This window comes from Pseudochaenichthys georgianus, chromosome 14 (assembly GCF_902827115.2).
Source record: "Pseudochaenichthys georgianus chromosome 14, fPseGeo1.2, whole genome shotgun sequence".
Lineage (NCBI taxonomy): Eukaryota > Metazoa > Chordata > Actinopteri > Perciformes > Channichthyidae > Pseudochaenichthys > Pseudochaenichthys georgianus.
The window spans coordinates 31,121,002-31,148,261 of NC_047516.1; the positions used below are offsets into that span (position 1 = coordinate 31,121,002).

The 27,260-nt window shown below is 40.4% G+C and overlaps 1 protein-coding gene across 11 annotated transcripts in view; it reads left to right on the forward strand.

The window, feature by feature from the left end:
- The first annotated feature begins 1,413 nt into the window (after nt 1–1,413).
- Nucleotides 1,414–27,260, forward strand: part of acaca (acetyl-CoA carboxylase alpha) — a 43,564-nt gene continuing 17,717 nt past the window's right edge. For 2 of the 11 annotated variants that reach the window (XM_034099832.1, XM_034099834.1), the window contains exons 1-37: nt 1,414–1,586; nt 3,078–3,336; nt 6,918–7,050; nt 7,251–7,389; nt 7,980–8,089; nt 8,181–8,262; nt 8,354–8,452; nt 8,618–8,724; nt 8,922–9,032; nt 9,183–9,392; nt 9,706–9,876; nt 11,441–11,602; nt 12,213–12,376; nt 12,499–12,649; nt 13,629–13,732; nt 13,824–14,051; nt 14,191–14,341; nt 14,768–14,902; nt 15,302–15,448; nt 15,537–15,725; nt 16,667–16,767; nt 16,897–16,985; nt 17,557–17,681; nt 17,766–17,879; nt 19,014–19,127; nt 19,205–19,294; nt 19,394–19,512; nt 21,721–21,744; nt 22,155–22,304; nt 22,746–22,889; nt 23,471–23,573; nt 23,658–23,765; nt 23,856–23,912; nt 24,181–24,225; nt 26,042–26,083; nt 26,741–26,956; nt 27,055–27,210. In XM_034099832.1, the coding sequence (XP_033955723.1) occupies nt 3,107–3,336; nt 6,918–7,050; nt 7,251–7,389; nt 7,980–8,089; nt 8,181–8,262; nt 8,354–8,452; nt 8,618–8,724; nt 8,922–9,032; nt 9,183–9,392; nt 9,706–9,876; nt 11,441–11,602; nt 12,213–12,376; nt 12,499–12,649; nt 13,629–13,732; nt 13,824–14,051; nt 14,191–14,341; nt 14,768–14,902; nt 15,302–15,448; nt 15,537–15,725; nt 16,667–16,767; nt 16,897–16,985; nt 17,557–17,681; nt 17,766–17,879; nt 19,014–19,127; nt 19,205–19,294; nt 19,394–19,512; nt 21,721–21,744; nt 22,155–22,304; nt 22,746–22,889; nt 23,471–23,573; nt 23,658–23,765; nt 23,856–23,912; nt 24,181–24,225; nt 26,042–26,083; nt 26,741–26,956; nt 27,055–27,210 (4,620 nt within the window). In that variant the 5' untranslated portion in view covers nt 1,414–1,586; nt 3,078–3,106. The remainder of the gene's footprint in view (nt 1,587–3,077; nt 3,337–6,917; nt 7,051–7,250; nt 7,390–7,979; nt 8,090–8,180; nt 8,263–8,353; nt 8,453–8,617; nt 8,725–8,921; nt 9,033–9,182; nt 9,393–9,705; nt 9,877–11,440; nt 11,603–12,212; nt 12,377–12,498; nt 12,650–13,628; nt 13,733–13,823; nt 14,052–14,190; nt 14,342–14,767; nt 14,903–15,301; nt 15,449–15,536; nt 15,726–16,666; nt 16,768–16,896; nt 16,986–17,556; nt 17,682–17,765; nt 17,880–19,013; nt 19,128–19,204; nt 19,295–19,393; nt 19,513–21,720; nt 21,745–22,154; nt 22,305–22,745; nt 22,890–23,470; nt 23,574–23,657; nt 23,766–23,855; nt 23,913–24,180; nt 24,226–26,041; nt 26,084–26,740; nt 26,957–27,054; nt 27,211–27,260) is intronic. The other 9 variants (XM_034099833.1, XM_034099836.1, XM_034099835.1 and 6 more) reach the window with 5 other exon arrangements.

Consider the following 27,260-nt stretch of genomic DNA (forward strand, 5'->3'; position numbering starts at 1 on the left):
CGGCAGACATACGTGTCTGGGCGGGCATTTGATGTACAAGGGCGGGCCCACCCCGAAACTTACATTTCCCGGGAAAACTGAATTGTGAAATAGCTGACATGCTGAAAACCCAACGCCTGCAGGGGGGTCTGGGGAGATTCTCCCCCAGGAGATTTTTTGAAATACTAACATAAAATACACATTCTGGTCCTCTCTTGAGAAGAAAAATAAATAAATCTATTACTACACAACATATTTTAAAAAAATGAATGCCATTTCAGTTTTTTGTTACTTTGTTCTGAAAGCTGAACCTGCTGCTCCTCACAGAGAGAAGAGGGAAGAGGCTGTGAATTACTTTACATTGTGGATAAGGGTGGATTGCCCCCATTGTTCTGTGTGTCAAAATGAAAGACAGCCCACACATCAATCATCAAACCGTGGGGTCTTATTTAATTACGTGTTGATTTCTATCAACACGTAATGTTGTATCGATGTATATAGAGATGTACTGTAACTACAGCAAAAATATTCTCCGTCGGGACTTCCTGCAACAACACCACGTCGTTATCTTGATTCTGATTGGCCAGAAGACATTATCAAATATGTTCTATTGAGAAGATGATCACTACGTAACAAAAGTTTTCAAACCGTTTCTAGTCTTCGGTATTTCCAGACAAGTGACTGCTGAAATCAATCTTACTAACTGCTGTCTGTGCAATTTACTCCGCGCGAGTTGGCGGACTTTATTTAGCTTACTTTAAAATCATTTTTCATGGTGGGGCTAAGCCATTTATTGGTATGGCTGTAGCCTACCCAAGTATACCCTGGCGCCGCCACTGAACATAATAATAAAACAATTACAATGTTGTATTCAGCCCTGATTAAAACAGCGGGCCCAAATCCTGGATGGCCGGGCCCAGAGCTATTGCCGGGCCCAAATCCTGGATGGGCCCGCCCATGACGCCGGGTCTGCTATCACCAACTGGATACATGTTATTAAAGTGATTCTATGAAATCTTAGGAGTGTACTACTGTTAGTAACACTTTTCTTCAGTGATATCAAACAGATTAAACAATAGCCTTGTTTTGTCATAAACTACAATTATATATTTATCTTCATTTTATTGTGTTCAAATACTTGTATTAAGAGCAATGTTAAATGTATGTTAGGATATTTCGCTTGTCAAATATTTGAATAATCTATAAGGAACAATATATTTAAAATAAAATGTCAGATGGTGAAGGTTAATTTGTATTACCTCATCATATAACATACATTATATTGTATATACAGTAAGTGTATTACAATTTGCTGAAGCCATTTTAGGACTACAGTAAACGTCTTCTATGATATGGTGTATGAAGTATTTTCTACCCAGTCTATTTCTATAGCGGAAGTAGCTGTCAGAGGTCAACGTCCAGGAGTAACCCGTCTGCGCATCATCACATCACCCCACTCTCTGCTGTTAAAGCGTCTGTTAGTTACCTCACCATGATGTGATTTTGTTGAAACATCACTAGAGACAGAGATGTCTGGCAGACACAACTAATCGATTGATCTGTTGAACTCAACTTGTCCAGGATTACGTTTCGGTGCATCTCCACCGGTGAGTTGCCAGACGATATGTTTATCTAAGAGTATTGATATATTTCGTTTAACGGTGCGTTTTGAAGCTTTCGGCCACACTGCAGTACTGTACACCAGCAGACAGTCAGCAATACTGTAGTGCCAGTATAATTGTATTAGCAAACGTTACTGCCGGCCGGTAAGCTAGTTTACAGTACAACTACGTTATTAGCATCTGCGCGTGAGCTTATCTGCGGCTGCTGAGTAGGAAGCTAGCTTTGACAGGTATCAGTCGGTACACGCTAACATTGGCTTGCTAGAATTCAGTTAGCCAGCCATGCTAATAAACAATATGGGTTTAGTACGGAGTTTCGGTCCTTTTTAAATGCAGTTCTCGGTATCCTTTGTCATGTTCCCCCCGCTCATAGTTGCTGTGTGCTTGTTTTTCTGGTCCTGCGAGCACATTCGATAGGTAAGGTGTGCCTCACCTGAGAGCGTGCGCTTCAGTTGTCGCAACGTAAAGGCAGGTTGAACAGAAACTGTTTATTGAAAGTTTCATAAGACTGGTATTAAATCAGTTTTGTAAAGTAACTAAGTAGCAAGTACTGAGGTATTGTACTTAAGTAAAAGTAGTATTACCAGCGTGTATGAATACTCTGTTCCAAGTAAAAGTCCTGCATTTTATATGTTACTCAAGTAACATTGAAAAAAGTATTAGCATCAACATATACGTAAAGGCAAAAGTCTTCATTATGCAGATTGGCCCATTACAGAATAATATATATTATATGTTTAGATTTTAATTATTGATGCATTAAAGTGTTATCAAATATGGTAAAGGTGCAACTAGTTTTACTTATGTTGTATACTGCAGGATAGCTTGTGAATGTACTCCAGGTGTAACTAAAGTCTTATTTAAGAGTTGATTATATTTCACATCACTTTGCAAATTAACTACATGTTTTATATTATTGTAGTGGAGTAAAAGTACACTATCTCCACTGAATTCTAGTTACTTAACTATTGAACAAGAAAGCGAATGAGAAGTCAAAAAAACTTGGGTATGTACTATTTATTGTTTTACAGTAAATTGTGCCTTGAAGTCAAATTATGAAACATAAAGTTTTAGTCATACTATTTTTCGACAATTACAAAGGCTAAACATGTTTATTTTTTAATGTGCACTCACTTGTCTGCATACAGGATTCATACATTTTATTTGATAATTATTTAAATTATTTAGGGCTGAAACAATGCTGAATGTTCTGGTTCTATCACATCTAAACAATGTCATTATTGACTTGCATTTGTGTTTACGCACTTTTTTTCTGCACGCATTTTACTCCCATTTTAAGTTCAAGTGTTGCAATCATAGTTGCAAGATACTCAACTTTGTATAACCCGCTTTTGCAATAATGACAAACAGCATTCCCATGCCAGCCAAAGGCAATCTTGTGTCACACCATACCCTGATATTTGGACTCTGTATCTCCTTTATAACTGTTGCTGCCACTGTGGTGTTTCCTGCCAGTATTCGCAGCCTGTTAGTGGGGCCCAGCCATGGCACAGCAGGACGGTGCTGCCAAGAAGAACCCTGCTGTTGCAGCGCTGCACTCTCACTTCATCGTGGGGTCAGTGTCGGAGGAGAACTCGGAGGATGAAGTCCTAGGGAGGCCGGACTTGCAGCTGGAGGAAAAGGAGACTCGCTCCTTGTCGCCGTCCTCTGATAGCTCGAGCAGCACCTTCGAAATGGGATTCGACAACATTGAAGGCCCCAATCAAAATCTCAGGTTAAAACACTATCACCTCAAGACTACAATGTTTCTGCTTTTTAAATGTGCAGATTTGTCTCGGATATTGTGTGTATAACTGTATCTTTAGGGTTTAAGATAAGCAGTCTGGTGGCATTTTCTTTTTAGGATTATTTTCTAAAATCTATTAGACACTACTGTCTATCAAATTGTAATGATTGTATTTATAACTTCATGTATTTTACTTAACAGACTGTACATGGTTTGTCATGCTTTGCTTTCTGTTATTTTGTTCATGTATTTCCAGCTATAAAAAAAACAACAACTGCAATTCAAAAGCTGCCTATGAGACGAATCCTATCGCAGCAGGCCTTAAATTCAAAACGAACACTCAGTTCAGTCTATCTGGGTAAACATTCTTACGGCATATGTGAAAAATGTGGTTTCTCCAGGTTCTCTGCTGAAGGGGTTTCTTTGTGAACGGAGTCTGTGTGGCAACAGTTCTGGAATAGGCTTCATAATGTTGGTTTGGGAAAGTTGGGACAATGTTCACACTCAGAAAGTCCCAATGCGACGGTCAAAAGGGGCTTTTCAGTGCTGACGGAGAACTGTGTATAAAGCTTTAGTATCTCTGCCAGCCCCGGGTCTTAAACTGCCTAAACCTCACAGATGGAGGCTTGTAAATTGAATTTTCCCTAAAGCCTCACAGAATTGAGATTCACGTCAGATACACGTGCAAATATGGTTTCTCAATGTTGTTATCATAGGCTGCCAGCAACGGGAATAGTGTTGTTATTTGTGCCTGGTTTCTAACTTACAAAGGGCAGAAGCTCGAACGGCTCCACAGCTGCATGGAAGTCAGGGCCTCTGTCAGTAGGGACTCATTTTCCTCTTGTGAGCAAACCCTATAGCGATGCAAAAAAAAAAAAAAAAAATCAGCCCACAGAAAGCAGCCATCCAAGTAACACCCAGTCACCGCCACACCTCCCAGTGGATTATCATATCCCTCCCCCTGGGCTTCCCACTCCACCCTATGGATCCCTTTTCGGGTGGAGCTTGATTCAAAGAAATCTGAGCACGAGGCAATATGACTGTAAAGTGTCTGGTCCTGCTCCGTCAGTGGCTATACTGGACACCCTTTTATTTCACTCACCTTTTAATACACTTAACAAACACAACAGTTGGATGACATTACTTTAGTTTATACTAGGGCTGCAACAAACGACTAATTTGATAGGCGATTAATCTATCGATTAATGAAACGATTAATCGACTATTCGGACTATTATGCCTTGCACAATTTCTCAAACGCTCTTATTTAGCCATTAACTTTTAGATTTAGCTTGAGGTTGTTTTAGGCATGTGGAAACTAACAATGAAGACAATAAAGATGAATACTTGATTAAAAAATACATATTATTAAATTAACTAAGCAAATTGTTTACAAAATGAACATTGCTTTTCATTTAAATTAAATAAATAATATTTCACATCAAAAGAAACAAGTGTTTTAGCAAATAATAAATTATCTGATGACAGAACTGTAAACAGAATAGCTGAAACTTTAACAAACTAACTAATTCAGTTTCCTCAAATCATTACCCCATGTTTGTATAATGTAGTTAACTCCGTGTGTTGCTGCTAGCATACATAACACCTGACGTGGAAACATTACTCGTGGACGGGGCTACAGAGCTGCTAGAAAGACAGTGGAACCCGGTGCATTCCTCCTTCTGGATGTGGAGCACTTTTGCTAAATGTTTAGACAAATTGCTCGTGTTACCGCCCTGACATGCTAAACTCTTATTGCACTTTAGGCAACGAGCATCGAGACGGGTAAAGTTTAACAACACCTCGGAGCGGCGTTCTCTCCGCCACCTCCGCAGTGTGTTGCTGCATGTAGCAGCCGCGTGTGTGTAAACGGCCCCGCCCCTCCCACACAGACCGGGGAGAGAGATCTCGTCTGATCGAAAATACCTCATAGACGCATTTGTTTGTCTTTTTACATATTATAAACGAGCTGGCCACACTAAGACTGCGATATAATGTTTTTGTATCAATAATACATGACATATATGTTTTAAATGTCTCCAGTACCAATAACGTTGTAGCTTAACGGCGCGTAAAACGCACGTGATGACGTCACCAACGAATCGACGACTGAATTAGTTGGCAACTAATTTGGTAATCGATTAAGTCGATTAGTTGTTGCACCCCTAGTTTATACCAAAACACACACAGATGACCAAAAAACAGATAAACAAAACTTAAATTGACATAAGGAAAATATTTATTTTAACAATTTACACAATTTAATAAATCTGACCGCTCTAGTAAAATAGCCCTACTATTGGCAATTTATTCCCATTTCATGCTGGGTTCTTTGTGTATTTTGAAATGGTTTGTGGATTTTAAAATAAATATATTTAGTTATAAGGGTACATTAATTCAGATTACTACTTGACTATGCTTTATATATTAATATGTTATCAAACAGAATAATTGTATTTGTAATCTGTGAACACTTTAATCCATAACCACCAACATCATTTTAAAATGTGGCAACATTTGAATATTGGTCCACAAACTTGTTACATATTTAAAAAAAAAAGGAAGAACGCACGTCATTACACACTATCATTATGTACTTGTGCATTTGAGAATATCTTAATTTGAAAGATTGTGGGCTAGGAATCGAGCATTGTTTTGTAAATGTTTCTGAGAAATAGTTGTCAAGGTTTCACATTAGTACATGTATCTTCACAGAAGGAACTGCATGAGGGGAAAGATTGTAAGGCCTTTCTAACACTTTCCCACATCACCTCTACTGATTATCTGTATCTCACCCTGGGCTATAACGTTAAACCCAAGAAACAGTAGTCACATCCTCGGCTCCTCCTTCCTTCGCCCAGTCTGTCTCTTAACAACACGACGTGATATCAGTGTCTCTGTATCTCCTGGGCTATAAACGGGAACAGTTAGCTACCTAAACATGTGTTTTCCGCTCTTGAAATGAGAGCTTACAACGTATCTGTTTGTTATTAACACAATTAGAGAAATATAATGTTTGTTTTTTGCAAAATATATTTAATTAACATCTTTAATAATAATAAAAAAAAAAAAACAGTGAAGAAACACTGCTAAAATGACAACATCAAATCAAACACAACATCATTTACTTGTACATTTTTTATCAACACAAGAAGTCACCAATACATTTGATAAATTCATTAAATTAGAATTATTTCAAATAGCAAATTCTACAAATATGCTTTTTCTACTAACTCGAATCAAAATCATCTGGTTTATTGCCAAGTAAGCTTACCCATAACATATATGTTCCGGTTGTATATGGTGCATACATACAAAAGAGTACAAAAAAATAAACAAGTATATACAAATGTAAAAGCAACTTTAATACAAACATTATATTTCATAGTGAAAATTACTGTCTGTCGTGGTGTTTTCAAGTATAATGTGCGTACTGTGTGTGCATGCATGAAAAGCCGTTTCCTTTGCCGATCGTCAGAGAGCATCGTCTACCCTGCTTTGGAGTTATCAGCACAGCTCCCTAATGCCTTGCTCCTTCCTTCATGCGTTCTCTGTGTTTCTTAAAACAGGCCCAGCATGTCAGGGCTGCACCTGGTGAAGCAGGGCAGAGACCGCCGGCGCATTGATCTCCAGAGAGACTTCACCGTGGCTTCTCCTGCTGAATTTGTCACCCGCTTTGGTGGCAACAAGGTTATCGAGAAGGTAATGATTTCCTTCCTTTTTTCTTTTGTTTAGCCCACTATGTTCAACTCCTTCAACTCCTTTGATGGTGAATAGAAACCAGTGAGGAAAATAAATGGTGTGTTTTATGTCGTTTAATGAGTGAATATATATCAAGGCAGAATAGATAGATAGTCTTTTAAACGAACAGCATACTGTAAGCATCTCTTTTGCTCCTCCAGGTGCTTATCGCCAACAATGGCATTGCAGCGGTGAAATGCATGCGCTCCATCCGCCGCTGGTCCTACGAGATGTTTCGCAATGAAAGGGCGATCCGCTTTGTTGTCATGGTGACCCCCGAGGACCTGAAGGCCAACGCAGGTGAGATTTGGTTTTCTAAAACATCTGAGGAAGTGCACCAGCGGTCACAGCCTTTGCCTTTCAGCTCTTGGCTCTGGCAGTGCATCCAAACAGGAGAATTACAAGACAGTGAAGAGTAGGGGTGTGGGGGGGAAATCAGGAAATCAATTATTCGACTAAGATAGTGAATGTATTCAAAACTACTTCATAATATTTATATATTTTTTTTAAACTAGATATTTCTAGTAAAAACCAGTTTGTGTACGATTTGTTCTGGAAAATCAGTAAGTTTCTGAGAAATAAGGTTTTATACCTTTTTTATTCTTTATCACTGACAATTAAGAAATACTAAAAACATTTTAGTAAGTGTTTTTTAGCATAAATAAGTAATACCTTTTGTCTTATTTTTGTGTTTACATTATTGCAATCAACTTTTCTAACATATAATATAAGCATGCTGGTGTAGCTCCTTACATTCCAATGTATTCTGAATGAATGTGGCCCTATTAAACGTGTTGGGGTTTTGGAAAGATTCATACCCCTCAGTGAATGTGACTGCTGCAAGACGATTACGAGAAAAACAAGGCTTTCTGTCACTCTGTCTTTCACAGAGTACATCAAGATGGCCGATCATTACGTGCCTGTGCCAGGAGGGACAAATAACAACAACTATGCCAATGTGGAGCTCATCCTGGACATAGCTAAACGCATACCTGTTCAGGTACCACCACACAATCAATATATCTAGTTTTCCAACAGCAATTACAATTTGTATCATTGATGAATATACATGTTTGAATTGGTCCCTACAGGCAGTGTGGGCTGGATGGGGTCATGCCTCGGAGAACCCCAAACTGCCAGAGCTGCTTCATAAGAATGGCATTGCTTTCATGGGTAAGGGAAGCTGTTTACTTTTTCAAATGGCGCTTACAATATGAGTTTACACGATGGAAATGCCTCTTTTTATCGCTCACTCCTTCCTCAGGTCCTCCCAGTCAGGCTATGTGGGCTCTAGGAGACAAGATCGCCTCGTCCATCGTGGCTCAAACGGCTGGCATTCCCACCCTGCCCTGGAGTGGCGAAGGTAGCTCACAGTTAGTCTAAAACAAGTCATGTATAAAGGCCTCTTATGACCAGCTTTGAGAAATGTATCAAAAACAATCAATGATTCTTCAACTGCCATAGATTTAACCTGAATTTAAAAGGCGTTTGTTTGAATGATGCTGAATAATCTGTTTGTCTTTCTCAGGTCTGACGGTAGAGTGGACGGAGAGCGATCAAAAGAATAAAGTTATCAATGTTCCTACTGACGTGTACGAGCTCGGCTGCGTCCTGGATGTGGAGGACGGCCTGAAGGTAAGCGTGTTATTTAACTGACGGTAGCCATACAGTACATGAACAATATTACTGTGTACTCTCTTCCACATTCCTGCTTTTCTTTTTACATACGGCTCAAATACAAAAAAAGCATTTGACATCAAGACAATATAGTGCCAAATAAATGTTGCATGGGCTTGAGTATACAACGAAAATATGCATGTTTCTGTTGCCAGGCCTCAGAGAAGGTTGGCTACCCCGTGATGGTGAAGGCCTCAGAGGGAGGCGGGGGGAAAGGCATCCGTAAAGTCAACTGTGCTGATGATTTCCCTAACCTCTTCAGACAGGTACGTAGATAATGAGATTAAAAGCATTTAGTTAGAAACATCATGCAGAATGTAATGCATTATGAATAGAGTTTGACTATTAGAGATTTAAACGGGAACATCGGGGGACAAGAGAGATTCAGAATAAGGGTTTTGTCTTCTGTTTTCCAGGTCCAGGCAGAAGTTCCAGGATCGCCTATTTTCGTCATGCAGCTAGCCAAGCACGCCCGCCACCTCGAGGTCCAGATCTTGGCGGATCAATACGGCAATGCCATTTCCCTGTTCGGTAGGGACTGTTCTGTGCAGCGACGGCACCAGAAAATTATAGAGGAGGCTCCAGCTACCATCGCCCCTTCAGATGTGTTTGAGGATATGGAAAGGGTAATTAGCATCTTTTTTACTTTAACTTCTTATGTTTATCATATTTTAGTTCTATTTTATTTTATCTCTTATTGGGCTTATTTTACTTTAACTTAGTAAAAATAACTTAACTTATTATGTTCAAAGAAATATCTATTTCATTTAATATTTGTATTGCACTTACTATAACTTCCAAGGTCTATTTAAATACATATATTTATTTAAATGTGTTTTATATAATATTTGTATTTTATTTATTTGATTTGATCTTTTATTTAATTTCAATCTAAGATGGATAATGTGAACCTTCGATTGAGTGGTTTTCTCTCCTCAGTGTGCGGTGAAGCTGGCTAAGATGGTGGGCTACGTCAGTGCAGGTACAGTAGAGTACCTCTACAGCCAGGATGGAAGCTTCTACTTCCTGGAGCTCAACCCTCGTCTGCAGGTGGAGCATCCCTGTACTGAGATGGTGGCTGACGTCAACCTGCTAGCTGCCCAACTGCAGGTCAGTGCCACCCAGAGTCACAGTGCAAAAAAAAGAAATTCAAGAAAAAAAAAACCTTGTTTCTGGGAAATAAGTCATATTTCTGGTCTAATAGACGAGCAATCCTGTAACAAGCTAAAACGTGTTGCATTAATACCTAACGGTGTACATTTCTTGGCAGATTATTTTGCTTGCTTGAAAATCTGACTCCATTAAAGAATATTTTGCTTCTATCTAGTTGGGCTGATTTTGCAGTGTACACACTTTACATTGCATACAGTCAGTCCTGGAGCAGACAAAGTTAGCACGCTTCACCGCTTTGCACTACAAGGGGCCCCCCTATCTCTATGGCGACACAACGCTAAGGAAGAAGGTTTTACACAAAAGCGGCGTGGTAGATCCAGTGGTTGTAGAGGCACTCGGTCACGTGGTCCGTTCTGCAGTGTTCAGGATTGTGTGTAAATAGGTCAGTGGCAGTCAGGCTGAAGGGCAGTGTTGATGAGGAATCTGAGTGGATGTTACTATGGGAGTGACCCACTCTCTGGCACAAAGGATGAGGGTCTTTTTATCAAGGCAATTACAGGACTCGCTATCTTTCAGGAAGATGGCATTTTTGATAGTCTAGAAAAAGTGTCAGAGTTTTTTGTTGTTGAAGAAATTCAATCATAATTGTGCTTTAATGCATTGTGTACCTGTTTGTTAGAGCCTTCTCCTTCATATTTCGTAGTTAAACTTCCACAGTGGGTTACATCAACAACCTTTTCAGATGGAAAAGCTGACTAAAATAAGTTTATAGATGTTTTTTTCAAACGATCAAAAGCCGATTAATTGATAGTGGGGAGATTGTTCCACATTTGTTGGCAGCCAAAGAGCAGTCCCCTCGGGTAGCCAACAGATTTTGGTTTGATGACGCAAGCGCACAATCAGTGGTGTAAAGGTTTAGTAGCTCACACAATCTCTGGCACAAAGGATGACGGTCTTTTTGTCTAGACGACAGTCCATCAGGAAAATGGTATGTTATGGATGTTGTTGACAAATGTCAGAAAGCATGCAGAAAAACCCCATATGTGGTTCTTTCAAAGCAAAAGCTACCGTACCCGTTTGTTCAGGGTAACACGGGGTTCTCTGAGCCTTTGGTAACACATTTGGAACACAGTTAGGCCAACAGGTTTCAGTTCGATGACCTAAGTGGATGCCAAGCAGGGTAAGGGTTTTTCTAACTGTGAAATGTAAGTAAGGCCATGCGGTACCTTTTTAGTAAGTGATTAAAAAACAATCTTAAAAATCTATCCTGACCTTAACTGATTGCACATCGAACACTAGATTGTTTATGTTGCTAATGCGGTTTTGATTTCTCTTACATGACTAAGCACTGCAACATTTATTTTGTTTTGTAATTATTTATTTGAATTGTTCGAAATAAATGTATCAATCAATTGCCAATAATATTAAACGATCTCCATTTGTTATAGCTGATAAGTGGGCGAATGCAATTGCGATTTTTAGTAAATGTAATAAAGTTGGATGTATGTGCGTTTCAGTGCATATTCTTGTGTTGTACTAATATACCACTATTTCCTGTCAGATTGCTATGGGTATTCCTCTGCAAAGGATCAAAGACATCAGGATGCTTTATGGGGTGCAGCCCTGGGGGGACTCTCCCATTGACTTTGAGGGTCTGTCCACTGCCCCCTCCCCACGGGGCCATGTCATTGCAGCAAGAATCACCAGTGAAAACCCCGATGAGGTAAGCCTCTCTTTTCCTCGAGTAGACGGAATAATTGCACACCGGTTCTCTTATAGGCGCGTTTCCACTGCAGGCCTCGCTCGGTTTGGTTAGGCCTTATTAGGCCCGGCTCACTTTAATGCTGCGCTTCCATTACAGTTTAGGAACTGGGGCAGTTACTATAGTAACGCAGTGTCAAATTTGCTGTTTTTAAGTTCAGTTTATGATCCTTTTTGACTTTTAATATGTTTTTATTTGTTGTACTTAAGGCTGCATAACGTCTACATAGTGAAAACATAAGAAATGTCAAGAAGTCACATACTTTTACAACTTAGGGAGAAAATACACATAAAATACCTAAATAAAGGGGAAAAAAAGAACACTCGGCTAACTTAATATAATCACCAAAAGCAATCCCAACAAGAAGCACAAAGACTAAGCTGACCAATCGGTAGAAAACAACCTGGTAACAATGGTGAAATGAATGAGAATAAATACTTGGGAAAAAAAGAACAGGAAAAATACACGTTGGGAAATGAAATGTATAACAATATCCTTTTAAAAGGCTCTGAGGATACCAAGCTCCTGATCCTGTGCAATCGAATGATCAGATGACACGTGTGATTTGCAGGGTTTCAAACCGAGCTCCGGAACAGTCCAAGAGCTGAATTTCCGCAGCAATAAGAACGTGTGGGGCTACTTCAGCGTTGCAGCGGCCGGGGGGCTGCATGAGTTTGCCGACTCCCAGTTTGGACATTGTTTCTCGTGGGGAGAGAATCGGGAAGAAGCCATCTCGTGAGTACACCCAGGATCATTGGATTACATCACATATGTACAATGTGAGGTTTCTCTTTTGCAATTCTGTAAACGAGGTTTTTATCGTTGGCTTATGTCATTTTGTCTTTCTCTTTCTCTAGGAACATGGTGGTGGCTCTGAAGGAGTTGTCTATCAGAGGAGACTTCAGGACGACAGTGGAGTACCTCATTAAGCTGCTGGAGACTGAAAGCTTTCAGCACAACACCATCGACACGGGCTGGCTGGACAGGCTCATCTCCGAGAAGATGCAGGTATGCAGACATGTTGCCGAAGTGGGAAACTATAATGGGAGGGAAACTAAACCACACTTCAAACCGTAACGAGAACATATATTTGGCACACAGACCCATATCATTATGTTAGTGCTGAAACCACAATACATTTAGTTTGAACAATAGTCAGACCCCGTCGGCCAGTCGGCAGTTTAAATCTAAAGTCCCAGTAAAACAGAATATGTGATCAGTGTAGGTACAGAAGCGATTTAAATCCTTTGCATTGAAGTGCTAACAAATGGGGAGGCTGGCATTGTTGAGTTACAGACGACTTGCTACACACACACACACACACACACACACACACACACACACACACACACACACACACACACACACACACACACACACACACACACCTCTCTTGTATGTCATGTAATTATTGGTCAAAATTGTTAGGGAGGAGTTTGAGTAAGCAAACATATTTAGTTTTACGGGGAAAACAAGGATTGGATTTCAAATAATATACAACATTACTTTCATATTTTTTAACTGTTTTATATTGATGCACAATAATATGATGAAGCAATCGCATATTTTCAGAGTCCGACCCGGAAGTTGGACGTTATCTCTTTTAAAAGATACTCTTGGATTTGGAATATTGCAATTATTAAGCTTGGTGGCAACTGATTACGATTCTGTAGGTTTTAATGACACATAGACGCTTCAGACGTTTGGAGTATTTGCTGATGTGTTTTATGTTGAGAAAAACATGAAAATATCTTAAACCTATGTTAAGCAAATACCTTATTTCAGGCATCTAACCAAAAACACATAAACAAAACCCATTCACTCCAAAATGAGCTAAACGGAAGTGCTGAAATGAGTACTCCATTTCTTGAATTGTGATTCAATAGTGAATTATTGATGTGATCAAAAAAGAGTTTAAAGCACTTTTAGCTTCATCCTGACTGTACGTTTGAAGGTCTGGCTAAGAAGTATATTGTAATGTGTGCAGGCGGAGCGTCCAGATACCATGCTGGGAATTGTGAGCGGGGCTCTTCATGTGGCAGATGTCAATCTAAGAAACAGTGTGTCCAACTTTCTGCATTCTCTGGAAAGGTAAAACCCACGGCATGTGAAATGAATCCATTTCAAGCAGTAGTTAAAAAGAACAGCAGATCACATGAGATGCTTTCTCCTCTGTGACCAGGGGCCAGGTGCTGCCAGCACACACACTGCTCAACACTGTGGACGTGGAGCTGATCTACGAAGGCACGAAATACACTCTAACAGTGACACGGCAGTCTCCCAACTCCTACGTGGTCATCATGAACCACACCTCTGCGGAGGTGGACGTCCATCGGCTCAGTGACGGAGGCCTTTTGCTGTCTTATGATGGAAGCAGCTACACCACCTACATGAAGGAAGAGGTGGATAGGTAAAAGGAAAACAAAATGTTAGAATGAAGTAGGATCAAATGATACATTGTGTATTTATGGCTTGAAAAAACTTCACATGACATTATTTACACTTAAGTCTTCTGATTTTGGTTCTAAGTGTGGATTCTTCCCCTACAGGTATCGCATCACAATTGGGAACAAGACTTGTGTTTTCCAAAGGGAGAATGATCCGTCCCTGCTGCGATCTCCTTCAGCAGGAAAACTCATCCAGTACACAGTGGAGGACGGCGGGCACGTGTTTTCTGGACAGTGCTACGCTGAAATTGAGGTACAGTATGTTAAGGATTATGTACGGAAGCCCAAAAACGCCACTGAGAAAGAAAGGCTGATCCCTATTCTACTTCTGATTCACTTTTCTCTACTATGTTCATGAAACGTTGGAAACATTTTTGCAAGAGAATATATTTTGTACAAGACTTAAAAAGTATTGTACTCACCCTCATAGAAAACATGGATGCTGTTAGTCTTATTTAGAACATGGGGGGATTCTGCACGTCAGCCTCTCGTGCTGAAGTTAGTTACAGCAAAAACACACATTTGTATTTCCGTTTATTTTGAGATTTATAAAAACCCAACAAAAATGTTCTCCACCTGTTTTGAAATCAGGGCTCAGGGCTTCTGTAGTTATGTGCATGTTCTCCACACAACAAAATAGGATTTAATTAAATCTACACAACTTTATGCTGAATCCCAGGTGATGAAGATGGTGATGACTCTGACAGCTGCAGAGTCTGGCTGTATTCACTACGTGAAGAGGGCTGGAGCAGCCCTGGATCCCGGCTGTGTCATTGCCAAGCTGCAGCTGGATGACCCGAGCAGAGTGCAACAGGTACTGACTGTCTGACTTGCAATCTACACAGATATATGTTCTATTCATATGTCTGCTAAAAAATGACATGCAGTATTCCTTTTGTTTTGTTCCTTTCCGAGTTGGGCTTTGATTTGAGCTTCAGAGGTGTGATCCTACACAAGACATGCTCTCTACTTAATCTTAGCCTGTTATTTCTGTGTGCATCTTTGTGTCGGAGTAACTTCATAACATCAATATTTCCGTGCGGCAGGAAGTTGAGCTGCCAACAAATACAAAGACGTTAATGTCTGAAAGGAACAAAACATCTAACACAATGTTTTATTAATGGCATAGGATCCCATTGCCGGTAAATGAACCAGAAGGGTGACGATCAGTATCTGGATAACATTGTTGTAAACATAAGTATTTGTGTTGCAGGCAGAGCTGAACACGGGGCCCCTGCCCGCGATCCAGGCAGTGGCTCTGCGAGGGGAGAAACTCCACAGAGTCTTCCACACCACGCTGGATCATCTCGCTCACATAATGAACGGCTACTGTCTGCCGGAGCCTTTCTTCAGCATTAAGGTGAGCTCTCACACCTGGAATAACGGCGGCATCAGCACTTCTCACTGCAAGCGGGTTCTTTAATGTATTCCTCTTGTGTGTGTCCTAGTTGAAGGAGTGGGTGGAAAGGTTGATGAAAACGATGCGCGATCCCTCTCTGCCGCTGCTGGAGCTCCAGGACATCATGACCAGTGTGTCAGGGCGCATCCCCCCTGCTGTGGAGAAGTCCATCAAGAAGGAGATGGCTCAGTATGCTAGCAACATCACCTCCGTGCTCTGCCAGTTTCCCAGCCAGCAGGTGCGGCAACACACACACGCCATGCCAACTACCGCTACAGAATAATTCTTGTCGATAACCGCAAAACCCCTTATTAGTCTTGTTTCAGAGCTATTCAAAATAATGAATAATAAAATCATTCACTTATATCTGGAAACGTTCACGTCAGATTTATGACGTGTACTTGAATCAGTTATCCATGTGTTCTTGTGATGATGATGAATCTCATTGTGTGGTAAACTGAATGCTGTGCCAGTGTGTCCTGCAGAGAATCACAGGTTGTTTGGGAATAATGCTAAATATTTGAATACCATGATAAAGTTCGAAGACAAAATGGCGGTTAAAGAATTTACTTAAAAAGGGGTAGAATTGAAGAAGAGTGATTTATTGCTTCTAAACTTTTTTTTGGTTCGGTTATAGTATTTCTTAATTGTAACGTCTAATTTTCCAGTCGGCTATTAAAATACTTTCTTCACCTCCCCTTCATTTTTCCTAAATGTTCTTGTTCGTACCAATTGTAAGAAACCTGAATGAGTAGACATCTGTGCAAGTAAGATGGTCAGCAGGATGCAAGTACTCTGTGTGCATAAGGAATGATTGGTATTACACATACAGAAGCATCTCGGTTCTCTGGGAGTCTTTAATATGTATTCCTAATAATTAACTGAAGTAAACCAACTAATTAACCGTTATAAGAAAAGATGCTTCGCTTCCACTAATTTGCTGAATAATTGCAACCACCCATAGCATTAAATGTGGTAAAATAATAATACATACACTTCCATATATGTATTTATAAATCGAAAGAAAAGCAGTGTTGTAATGAAGGGCTTTAAATAGATCACATATGTCACTGCCAGTCTGGATATCAAGAGAACCAGTTCAACAGTGGCAATGGAACAAACATTCTTTCCGTCTTCACTGCCGTTGTAATTCAACTCTGATGTTGTTTATCTTTCCAGATCGCAAACATCCTGGACAGCCACGCTGCTACCCTTAACAAGAAGTCAGAGAGAGAAGTCTTCTTTATGAACACACAGAGCATCGTCCAGCTGGTACAGAAGTGAGTACCACACATGTATATATATATATATATATATATATATATATGTTTCACTTAATCTCATTGTCCCATGAAGTACAACACTGCATTCTTCTGTTTGTCATAGCATACTGTGTTTGTCTCCAACAGGTATCGCAGTGGCATCAGAGGACACATGAAGGCGGTGGTGATGGACCTTCTCAGACAGTACCTGAAAGTGGAGATCCAGTTTCAGAATGGTGAGGGACTCGGCAACACATTTAACATCATCCATACTAATACCATCTCCTCACACAACAATGCTTTAGCATATTACTCGACCAATTCACAGACATGTGGCATAAACAGAAGAGCACATATTCAATCGGCAGTATTATTATATTTCCTGTAAAAAAAAAAAAAAGGTCTAGTTTGATACTTTAAAAAAAAAAAAAAAGTTTTTAAATGTATTTATAGAAGGACCATGCATACAAAAACATTAATCTCAGCAAAGAGAAGAGATGCAATATGCCAGATTATAGCTAATTTCCATCTGTGGTCCTCTTCACAGTCTACACTTCAGTCTGTGGACACAAAGTTGTACTTTTCATACGCAGTTACAAGGCTGCTTCTAGCTTAAGATAGCCTAGGATTCTTTACTTAATGCATTCACTTGTTTGGCCTACACATGTACCACTGTGCAGATCACCTTTCAAACATTGCACTTCCACATTCTTCCACTTGGTGGAGCTCTTTAACCAATAAAGCAAGTCATTCTTTGAGTTCCCAGTGCAGCATTAACAAAGCGCTTCTATGTCTGCTTCTTAACAGGACACTATGACAAATGTGTGTTCGCACTGCGCGAGGAAAACAAAAGTGACATGATCAACGTGCTCAACTACATCTTCTCCCACGCTCAGGTCACCAAGAAGAACCTGCTGGTTACTATGCTCATCGTAAGTGTGCTTCCTCGCTGAGTCAGAAGGAAGAGCATTACTAAGTCTAGCTTGTAATGTGATGTTGTCCACTCCTGTGTTTAGGATCAGCTGTGCGGCCGTGATCCCACTCTGACAGACGAGCTGATGGCCATCCTGACTGAACTCACCCAGCTCAGCAAGACGACCAACGCCAAGGTGGCGCTGCGGGCTCGACAGGTGAGATGTGAATTCTGTCAGAGGTTGTTTAACTCATCTTTGATGAATTATGGATTTATCTTTATGTAGGTCTGTCATTTCAAAGTGGACTACCATAAGATTAACACGTCTCATTCCTATTAAATCACATTTTAGCAGTTTACTATGAGCTCCGTAAGATTTTTACCACATTGTGTCAGTACCGATTTCGGTAGAACCAGTTCCCAACCACGTCAAAAAATATGTATTTAGCTGGAAACACACATTTTTACATGAAGTACCTTCACAACGAAAAATGGGGGAAGTGGCAGTTCAAAACTGTTCCTGAGAAAGACGCCAAAACCCCCCTACAGCTTACTCCTTGCCCCGACACCTTTCCATTAATATGTCTAGACTCTAGGTAAGACATGCAGTCTCTCCATTAATGTCTAGGTCCTTTATGTGCATGAGGGCATTGTATGCTAATGTGTGATGTATTGTTACATAAAATGTAACATTTCCCCTGAGGTATTAATAAAGCATGTCTTCTTCTTTTTCTCAATACTTCTAAAGAAAGCCTTCTTAATCACAACTCGGTGCCTCTTTAAAAACAATCAAATGTCTTCCTGATAATAAGGACATTGGGTGTAGTTGGAAACGACACCCCGTTACGGATCAGTTAAGACGGCAGAGTCTCAAAAGGCCTGACGACCAGATAATCTGTCTGACATGCTTACTGATATGAATGTTCACTAAGTAAAGGAACGATCATAATGTCCTTGGTGTTCAGTTCTCCACCTTCCTTGGGCCCTAAATCAACGTCGTCGTGCACTCTGATTGGCCGAGAGGGGAATTGCACCGAGCTGCTCTCAATTTCCTAATTAAGAGCCAACAGGTGATCTGAATAACCTGCAATCAACTCATGGGAACTGTGGCTTTCAGCCGAGATGATGTCGTGGGAAAGGAAAAAGACAAGTACTAAAGTACAAGGGCCCGCCACAAGATGTCACTATCTACTCTTTTTTTTGTTTAGTTTTATTGGTGAAGAAAGAAACATATGAATTACAGAGCAGTTATAAACCATTTAAGCTCGTTCAAAGGCAAGTAGAAGAGAACGGTCAGCTTTAACGAATCATTTGATAATATGAGTTGACCATAATGATCTCCTTTGCCCAGGTGTTGATAGCTTCCCACCTCCCTTCTTACGAGCTACGTCACAACCAGGTGGAGTCCATCTTCCTCTCTGCCATCGATATGTATGGCCACCAATTCTGCATCGAGAACCTCCAGGTAGGTCATTAATGATTTGCTACGTGTAATGCTTTGAAAAGTGAAAGTGTTATTAAATATGTTTTCTTTCTTTCTAGAAATTGATCCTTTCAGAAACATCCATCTTCGATGTTCTGCCCAACTTCTTCTACCACAGTAATCAGGTAGTCCGGATGGCTGCGCTGGAGGTAAGAGGATCTTAATTCAACTTTGACTTTATTTGATCAACTATACACATACAGCACATGTCAAACTAATATATCCTCCGTCTTTATCTCTAATACCAGGTGTACGTTCGCAGAGCATACATCGCCTATGAGCTCAACAGCGTTCAGCATCGACAGCTGAGGGACAACACATGCATCGTGGAGTTCCAGTTCATGCTCCCCACCTCGCACCCCAACAGGTACCACGCTCACAAACTGCCCGCAAGCCCAAAGTGCATCACCTCTCCCCTTTGCTCTCCTCTCAAATGGCACTATGGACAGGGATCCAAATTAACACCAGGGCTTGAATTAGAATTTTAAATGAGTGGTAATTTGACAGCCCCAGCATGTAGAATAACATTTCCTTACTGTCATTTAAAAAAAGAAGTGTTCCAAGATTAAATAGCTGAGTTGCGTTGTATTCGCGCATATGTATCGGTACTAATGATTATATTAATACAAAAGCTTATTAAAATAAAGAGTAGCGTAATGAAACGTAATAATTATAAAAATAAATAAATAATAAAAAATAAGTACTGTAATGACCATGCATAATGGTAATGATAATAAAAGGAACAAAAATGTATTATAAATGAACATTTAAAAAACTAGTAGCATGATGACTGCACAAATATTAAATACTAATAAACAGGTTTCTTACCTGCTAAACATGCCTAAACATATATTTAAAAGCCATTAAAATAAATGCTATTAAAACGCCATAAATCAATGTTTTAAAACTCATAAAAATTGAAGACACGTTTTTTTATTTAAAGGTAGGGTAGGTAATTCACTCCAGAAACACGTTTTGTTATATTCCATGGAATGCTCTTAACATCCCGATGGCAATGAATACATTAAATGCTATGACAATAAATATATACAAATATTTCATCTGTGGAAGCCGTGGCGCTGTAAAAAGCACTATCTGGGGCAGATAATTGGATGGCCTACCTTCCTGTCAGCCTTCCATCTCGTGCACAAACTTATCTCGTGCCCTCATTGGTCATGTGCGCGTCCGTGTGTGTTGGAGGAGGGGCTCTGTGAGGAGGTCTGAAGGACCATTCTTACCTACCCTACCCTTAACCCTTTTAATGCATTATAATATCTCAATATAATTGTAAACATGTTTTTTATAATCACATCATGCTAATCTGGATGGCAGAAACACATACATTGGTCTTGGATTGCATCTAACCTCTCTTAAACTGTAGGAACCCTGGGTAAAAAGTATTAGTCAGGTATATATCCTATCAGCAGCACATGTTATTGTTTCTTCAGTATCACTCAGTCCCCCCCCCCCTCCTATATATAGTAGGTATTTAGTTTTGCGTCACAGCTCTCTGTGTTTTTCAAATTCATCCAGATATTTTTTTAGCATAGGTGCAAGTGTGATACTTACACAAAACACTTGCCTATCATTATTATTATAAAAATAAATATCTAAGGCGCTGGTGATAAAAAGAGTCCATGGTGCCATATTTCCCGTTTCACTTTCCCAGCTATGTGTTCATCGTTGTCCTTCGTGTTAATCCTCATGTGCAAAAGAGGGTGTTATGCAAGACTGAAACACTTTTTTGTTGCTTCGTCAAACCATGTAGTTCCCCTTCCTTGTATGTTCTGGGGAGAAACCCTCTGGCCGCTCTTATCCATGTAGAACCTGAGCATTTGAGAGAAACTCTGGATGTGCCTTGTCCATGTAAAATAGGTGAAGTACAGACAACATACTGCAGCGTTTCTGTTGCACTTCGCATCCCACCTGTGTCCTTGTGTTTGAATGTATGTGTATTTCCCGTCATCCCTTCGCAGTTGTACTGCTTTTTTCTGCGTGTTGGGTTTGGCTTGTTCATGCCGTTAGAAATCATTTTTAACACCATGACATATACAATCACAAGCATGCAATCAAAATATGTGTGTGTGTGTGAATTAACCCTCATCTTCGGCTCATCACTGTGACCTAAAGATGGCATGAGAGTGTGAAATGATTTCTCTGTTCAGAATATATAATGCATGTCGTAAAAAGGGAGCAGTCCGGGAGTGAAATGTGTGTTTACGAGCTCGAAAGCCATTTTCAATTGACTTGATCCTCCATTCTTTATAATTGAATTCATTTAGATATCGATTGCGGCAAAAATATAAATTCATCACCGTAAAGGACACACACACACACACACACACACACACACACACACACACACACACACACACACACACACACACACACACACACACACACACACACACACACACACACACACACACACACACACACACACACACACACACACACACACACACACACACACACACACACACACACACACACACACACACGGCTACACCTTGACTGTCTTCCTCTCCTGATGCCTGCCACTAACCACTTAGTAATCAATGTTGTTTGATTGCAGAGGGAACATCCCCACACTAAACAGGTATTGTAAACATTCTTTTCATTGCATAGACTAATTGTGACTAGCTAGCAGCATGGTCAAAGCAGTACTTCCTGTTGTAAATATTCATCTGGTGATAAGGTCAACACATTGTTTGGTTATGACACTAGTGGGTAATATTTCCCAAAATAAAGCAGATTTCTCAACTGGAATTTATATGAAAATATTTCAGAATTTTACAACAACAGCATGGGCCCTTGGCATTAAGCCTCTGCGTCAAACGTGTGTGTGTGTGTGTTCATGAGATTCCAAACAACTGTGTGTATTCGTTACATTTATGAACATTTGCAATATAACTTGGAATGTAAGGTGCTTTTGAGATACTGTAATTTAATATACATGTCAGCCGAAAGTGCAGTTTCTGAACCTGAAACCTGTGACTGTCCTGTCAGGAAAATGTCTGCTCCGGTCCTGGACATTTCCAAAGTGGCAGACTCTAGATTACAGGACAGTAAACGGCAGGATCTTAAAGCACACGATAGTATATCTGAGGATGAGAACGCAGAGAAGAGAAATGCTGCGGATTCGGAATCTGTGGACAGGTTTGACACACAACAACCTCTTTAGTGCTTTCAACGGGTGTAACTACTGGGACGGCTTACAATCAAAAGGACTAACACCCACCCACACGTTGGACCATGGATATGTAATTCCTGTTGGTCTAATGTGTCCTTGTTCCTGGTTTTAATTTGACTAACACATGGTCTGTCAACAATCCTGTATAGCTTTCATTGTGTTCACATTTCATTATGACTTGCTTTTTCTAATCTGAACCTCATTCAGTTTTTACACTAAATAATCCCCTAACGCATAATGGTGTTGTGCTTTAATACTTATTATAATTCACAGCATATGGAATTGCCCAAAAAATAAGGGAACAAAAACTGTTGCGAGGTTCTTAAAGCTGGATGGGGATATTTTCACCGAGTCATTCTAGTGCTATGGCAGATCCACATTGTGTTTTCTCTCTGTCAATACCCTAGGATGTCTTTCTCATCCAACCTGAACCACTACGGCATGGTGCACATCGGCAGCGTCAGCGACGTTCTGCTCGACACTTCGTTCACACCGCCCTGTCAGCGCATGGGAGCCATGGTCGCTTTCCGCTCCTTCCAGGAGTTCACCAGGTCAGTTCATTTCAATCAATCAATTCAACTTTATTTACGATAAGATAAGATGGACCTTTATTTATCCCCATAGGGAAATGCATGTGTCATGACGGAACAAGTAGAAACACAGATATTAAACATGGAATAAATACAGCACCTTTCATTCGCTTCACACATCAAAAACCAAATGAAAACAACAGTAACCCCCTCTTTTTCCATAGGCGGAGCGTTGCATAGCTTTGTGATTAATAAAACTCTATGTCCCGACACAAGTCAATAAACAAAGGACTCAATAAGAATAAATACAATTTAATAATAAGTGAAAATGTCTTATGGTACCCCTAAAAGTATGAACAATGTCAGGCTGTTCCAAAATGATGGACTGTAAAAAGGTAGGTACAATTTTTAAAAGCCAGTACTAGAAGACCCAACGGTTCATAGAACGAAAATATATACAAATATTTTGAAGCCAGACTTTAGCAAAGGCTTTACATGTATGGTCTTTCTTTGTAAAATATACTCCCCTTTTTGACGTATTTCATCACCCGGTTGACGTTTATATCACAATTGGGATTAATTGTCTTTTTCCTCCTCTCCAGGAACATAAACGACGTGTTGAGCTGCTTCTCCGACTCTCCTCCGACAAGTCCGACCTTCCCAGAGGGAGGAAACCCCGTCCTGTACGGCGAAGAGGACAACAAGGTGAGGATGTTCCCAAGCCTGTCATTTACCAGTGTGATCGTGCACCTGATTAGGATGACAAAGCAATTCCACATGTAATCCTAGAGTATCCTGGACGAGCCGATCCACATCCTGAATGTGGCTATAAAGACGGACAGCGACATCGACGATGACGGCCTTGCCGCTGTATTCCGAGAGTTTACTCATTCAAAGGTGGGGACAACGAGGCTTTTGTTTCGACGGTTTGTTTTTTTCCGACGGCTCAGGACGATCTTATCTTGACTTTTTCCGTCTCGTTCCTAGAAATCTAAGCTGTTTGAACATGGCATCCGCCGCCTGACTTTCCTCGTGGCCCAGAAGGTGAGCCTAATCAATATGAACTAAATCAACTTCCTGTCTCGACACCCGGCTGCCCTGCATGTCACCAATTCAACAGTTCTAAAAAGCACGTCTCCAAATAATTACAAATGAATTTTTCTGCATGTTTTGTTTTGCTATTTCTAATACTTTGATTACATGGAATGACACCGTGTGGTAATAATTAGCATTTTACAATTTAGATTAACTCTCCCGTTTGTCTCCGTATCTCTTTCTGCATGCCTTGCTTTTGCTGGGTTTATGATGACAGGATTTCAGGAAGCAAGTCAACTGTGAGGTGGACCAAAGGTTTCATGTAAGTAAGGAAGACAAATGGGAATGAGGACGAGTTGCTTTTAGTTTTTCACCAAAAGTATTGATCTCATCCCATAACGATCGGTTAAAAGAAGGCGCACGTTTAATATTCAGGCAATCGGTTGCAGCATTTCTGTTTCAAATACTACAACTATAACATTCCTCCACCGATTTGATCTACCAGTGAGTGTCTTCCATTACAAGCCACTGGGTTCTGCACCTCCCTGATTGTACCAACGTAAATGAAGGAAAACCTGTCCCACTATTGTGTGGAATCAATACATGTTTGGGTTAGCCACTTTTTGTTGTCATTTAAACTCCAAATCCATGACCTCATGTGCCCCATAACATCGATTGTAAGCTATGTGACAACAACACATTGTTAGCACGGATAGCAATGTTGGAATTGAGTTTTTGAGACATGCTCCATCTATTGTGCTGTAGCACATAAGCGCTATGTTTGGCCCATTATCAGCAGCACACCCACTAGCATTTGGAAGATAATGAGGGATTGAGAGCAGGATTAGATTTTAGAGAAATCCCCCCATCCTTTTGCTTCTGCTGCCATTTTTGACAATAGTCTTTGATTTTTCTTTTGATGGCACCACAGTCTTTGATGAGAGCTAATCATGCTAACTCATGTCACCGTCATTATGTGGCCCTTGTAACACAAAGGGCTTTTTCAGTATTCCGTATCCTAACATGCTTTTTCCCCCACCTCCTATATAAGATATCTAATCACAGCGTCGGTAGTTTCCAGTGCGTGTGCTATCCGTGCAGCTTGATATTTTGAAGGCTGTATTGGCCAATGAGAGCATCCCCAATCGGTCTGGCTTTGTTTTGGCAAGTGGGACACTTCATCCAGTAACGTCAGACAGGGCTACCCAGCATTATTCAGGAGATCAAATGTCTCTAGGAAAAATAAATGTTGTATTCATTAGCATAGGCAGTGGTGCTATAAATACATGCATAACACCGTTATTATGTGAGTGAATACACAGTGATTTCCTGATGGCTAAATGACAGTAGTAAAGATGCAATGCATGTTAAACAAGGTCCTGGTCATCATTGCATAATGCTCTATGCTTATAGGTGTAGCCATTTTTGTAAAACATGTATAATTATCGTTTTTATTTGGCACAGACAGAAAAGTACATGTCACAACAGTGTAATGACATTACAACTACACAACACAATGGAAGAAAACTGAAAGACACATGACAAAACTAAAAACATTTTAAAGGAAAAGAAAAATAAGCAAGAAAAGTAAACATGTTAAAGCATTCCCCAAGCAATTCAAATAAGGCAAGGCAAGGCAAGGCAATTTATTTGTATAGCATAATTCATACATTAATGCAATTCAAAGTGCTTTACAGGATCAAACAGAGAAAACACAATACATTGAGAAGAAATACAAAACACACAAAATAATTAATAATAATTAAATAAATAAATAACTATGTAAACAGTCCGGATACACGTAACATAAATACACATGACATGCAGAGCGTATTCAGTGTTCTCCTTTGAGCGAATCTCTTTCCACTTCGTGTGTTTTGCTCTTTTGCAATGGCTTGTAGCAATTATGTTATCTCACAGAAATTGGCTCCTGAATACACTTTTTCCAAAACTTAGATTAAATTGAAATCCCAATTTAATTTATTGCCCCCTGCTGTGATTAGCTTTCTAGTTGGTACCTTTCTAACTGATTTGAAATTGCTAACACCGCTGTGCTTGTAGCCGTTGTTTTTCTAATCATAAAACATTGTTGATTTATTTTTGTTCTCTCTATCTCTGCCCTGCTATCTTCCTCACAGAGAGAATTCCCCAAGTTTTTCACATTCCGTGCCAGAGACAAGGTGGGCTTCGACATGTCACACACACACACACACACACACATGCACACGCACACCTAACCATCAATTTTATTGAGTTTTATTTCCGAGTGGACCGAATTCGTGTTCGCTCGGATAGAAATGACTGTGGAAGGATTAAGGGATATATACTTGCATCACATTGTTAGGATATTGAAGTTAAAACCCACACATTACAAAATAAAACATATTTATTGACTTTCCTTAGGCTGGAATACCATTCAAAACAATGTGGTGGTTATAGGAAACAACTTTTCACCCCCCGGGGCAGCTGCTGAATTTCACTCTATCACACTCAGTGGTGGCTCTTCCTCTCCGTTACCCCTGATAGTTTCACTACAATGACACCGCCAAAACTCATTAAAGTAATGAACTCTTTAATTATGTCTCCCATTTAAGAGAAATGACACCCATTAGCGGCTTTCTGAGATTGAGATTGCCCATAATTTCATTGACTTAATACAGTGTGTTGCTCACAGGCATCTTTTTACTCTTACATCAACGCGTGCTCCTGAAATTGCCAATTTGAGCTGATGCTGTTAATGGAGATGAGGGCAGGAAAGCCTAACTTGTAAGAAAAAGTTCTTACGGAAAGTTTTCAATTAAAAACGGTTTCTACTACCGGTACTTGTTTTCCAATAGTTTGAGGAGGACAGGATCTATCGTCATTTGGAGCCGGCGCTAGCTTTCCAGTTGGAGCTCAACCGCATGCGCAATTTCGCCCTCACTGCCATCCCGTGTGCCAACCACAAGATGCACCTGTACCTGGGTGCCGCCCGGGTGGAGGCGGGCGCAGAGGTGACGGACTACCGTTTCTTTGTGCGAGCCATCATCCGCCACTCCGATCTGATCACCAAGGTGAGACAACGGAGGAACAGCCTTTGTTTCCCTGACACCATTTTATTTTTCAATACTGCCCCCATTGACACTGTCCTTTCTGTCCGTTCCTTCACTAGGAGGCCTCTTTTGAATACCTCCACAATGAGGCCGAGCGGCTGCTGCTGGAAGCCATGGATGAGCTGGAGGTGGCGTTCAACAACACGACTGTGCGAACGGACTGCAACCATATCTTCCTCAACTTTGTCCCCACGGTCATCATGGACCCATCAAAGGTTTGAGACACACACACACACACACACACACACACACACACACACACACA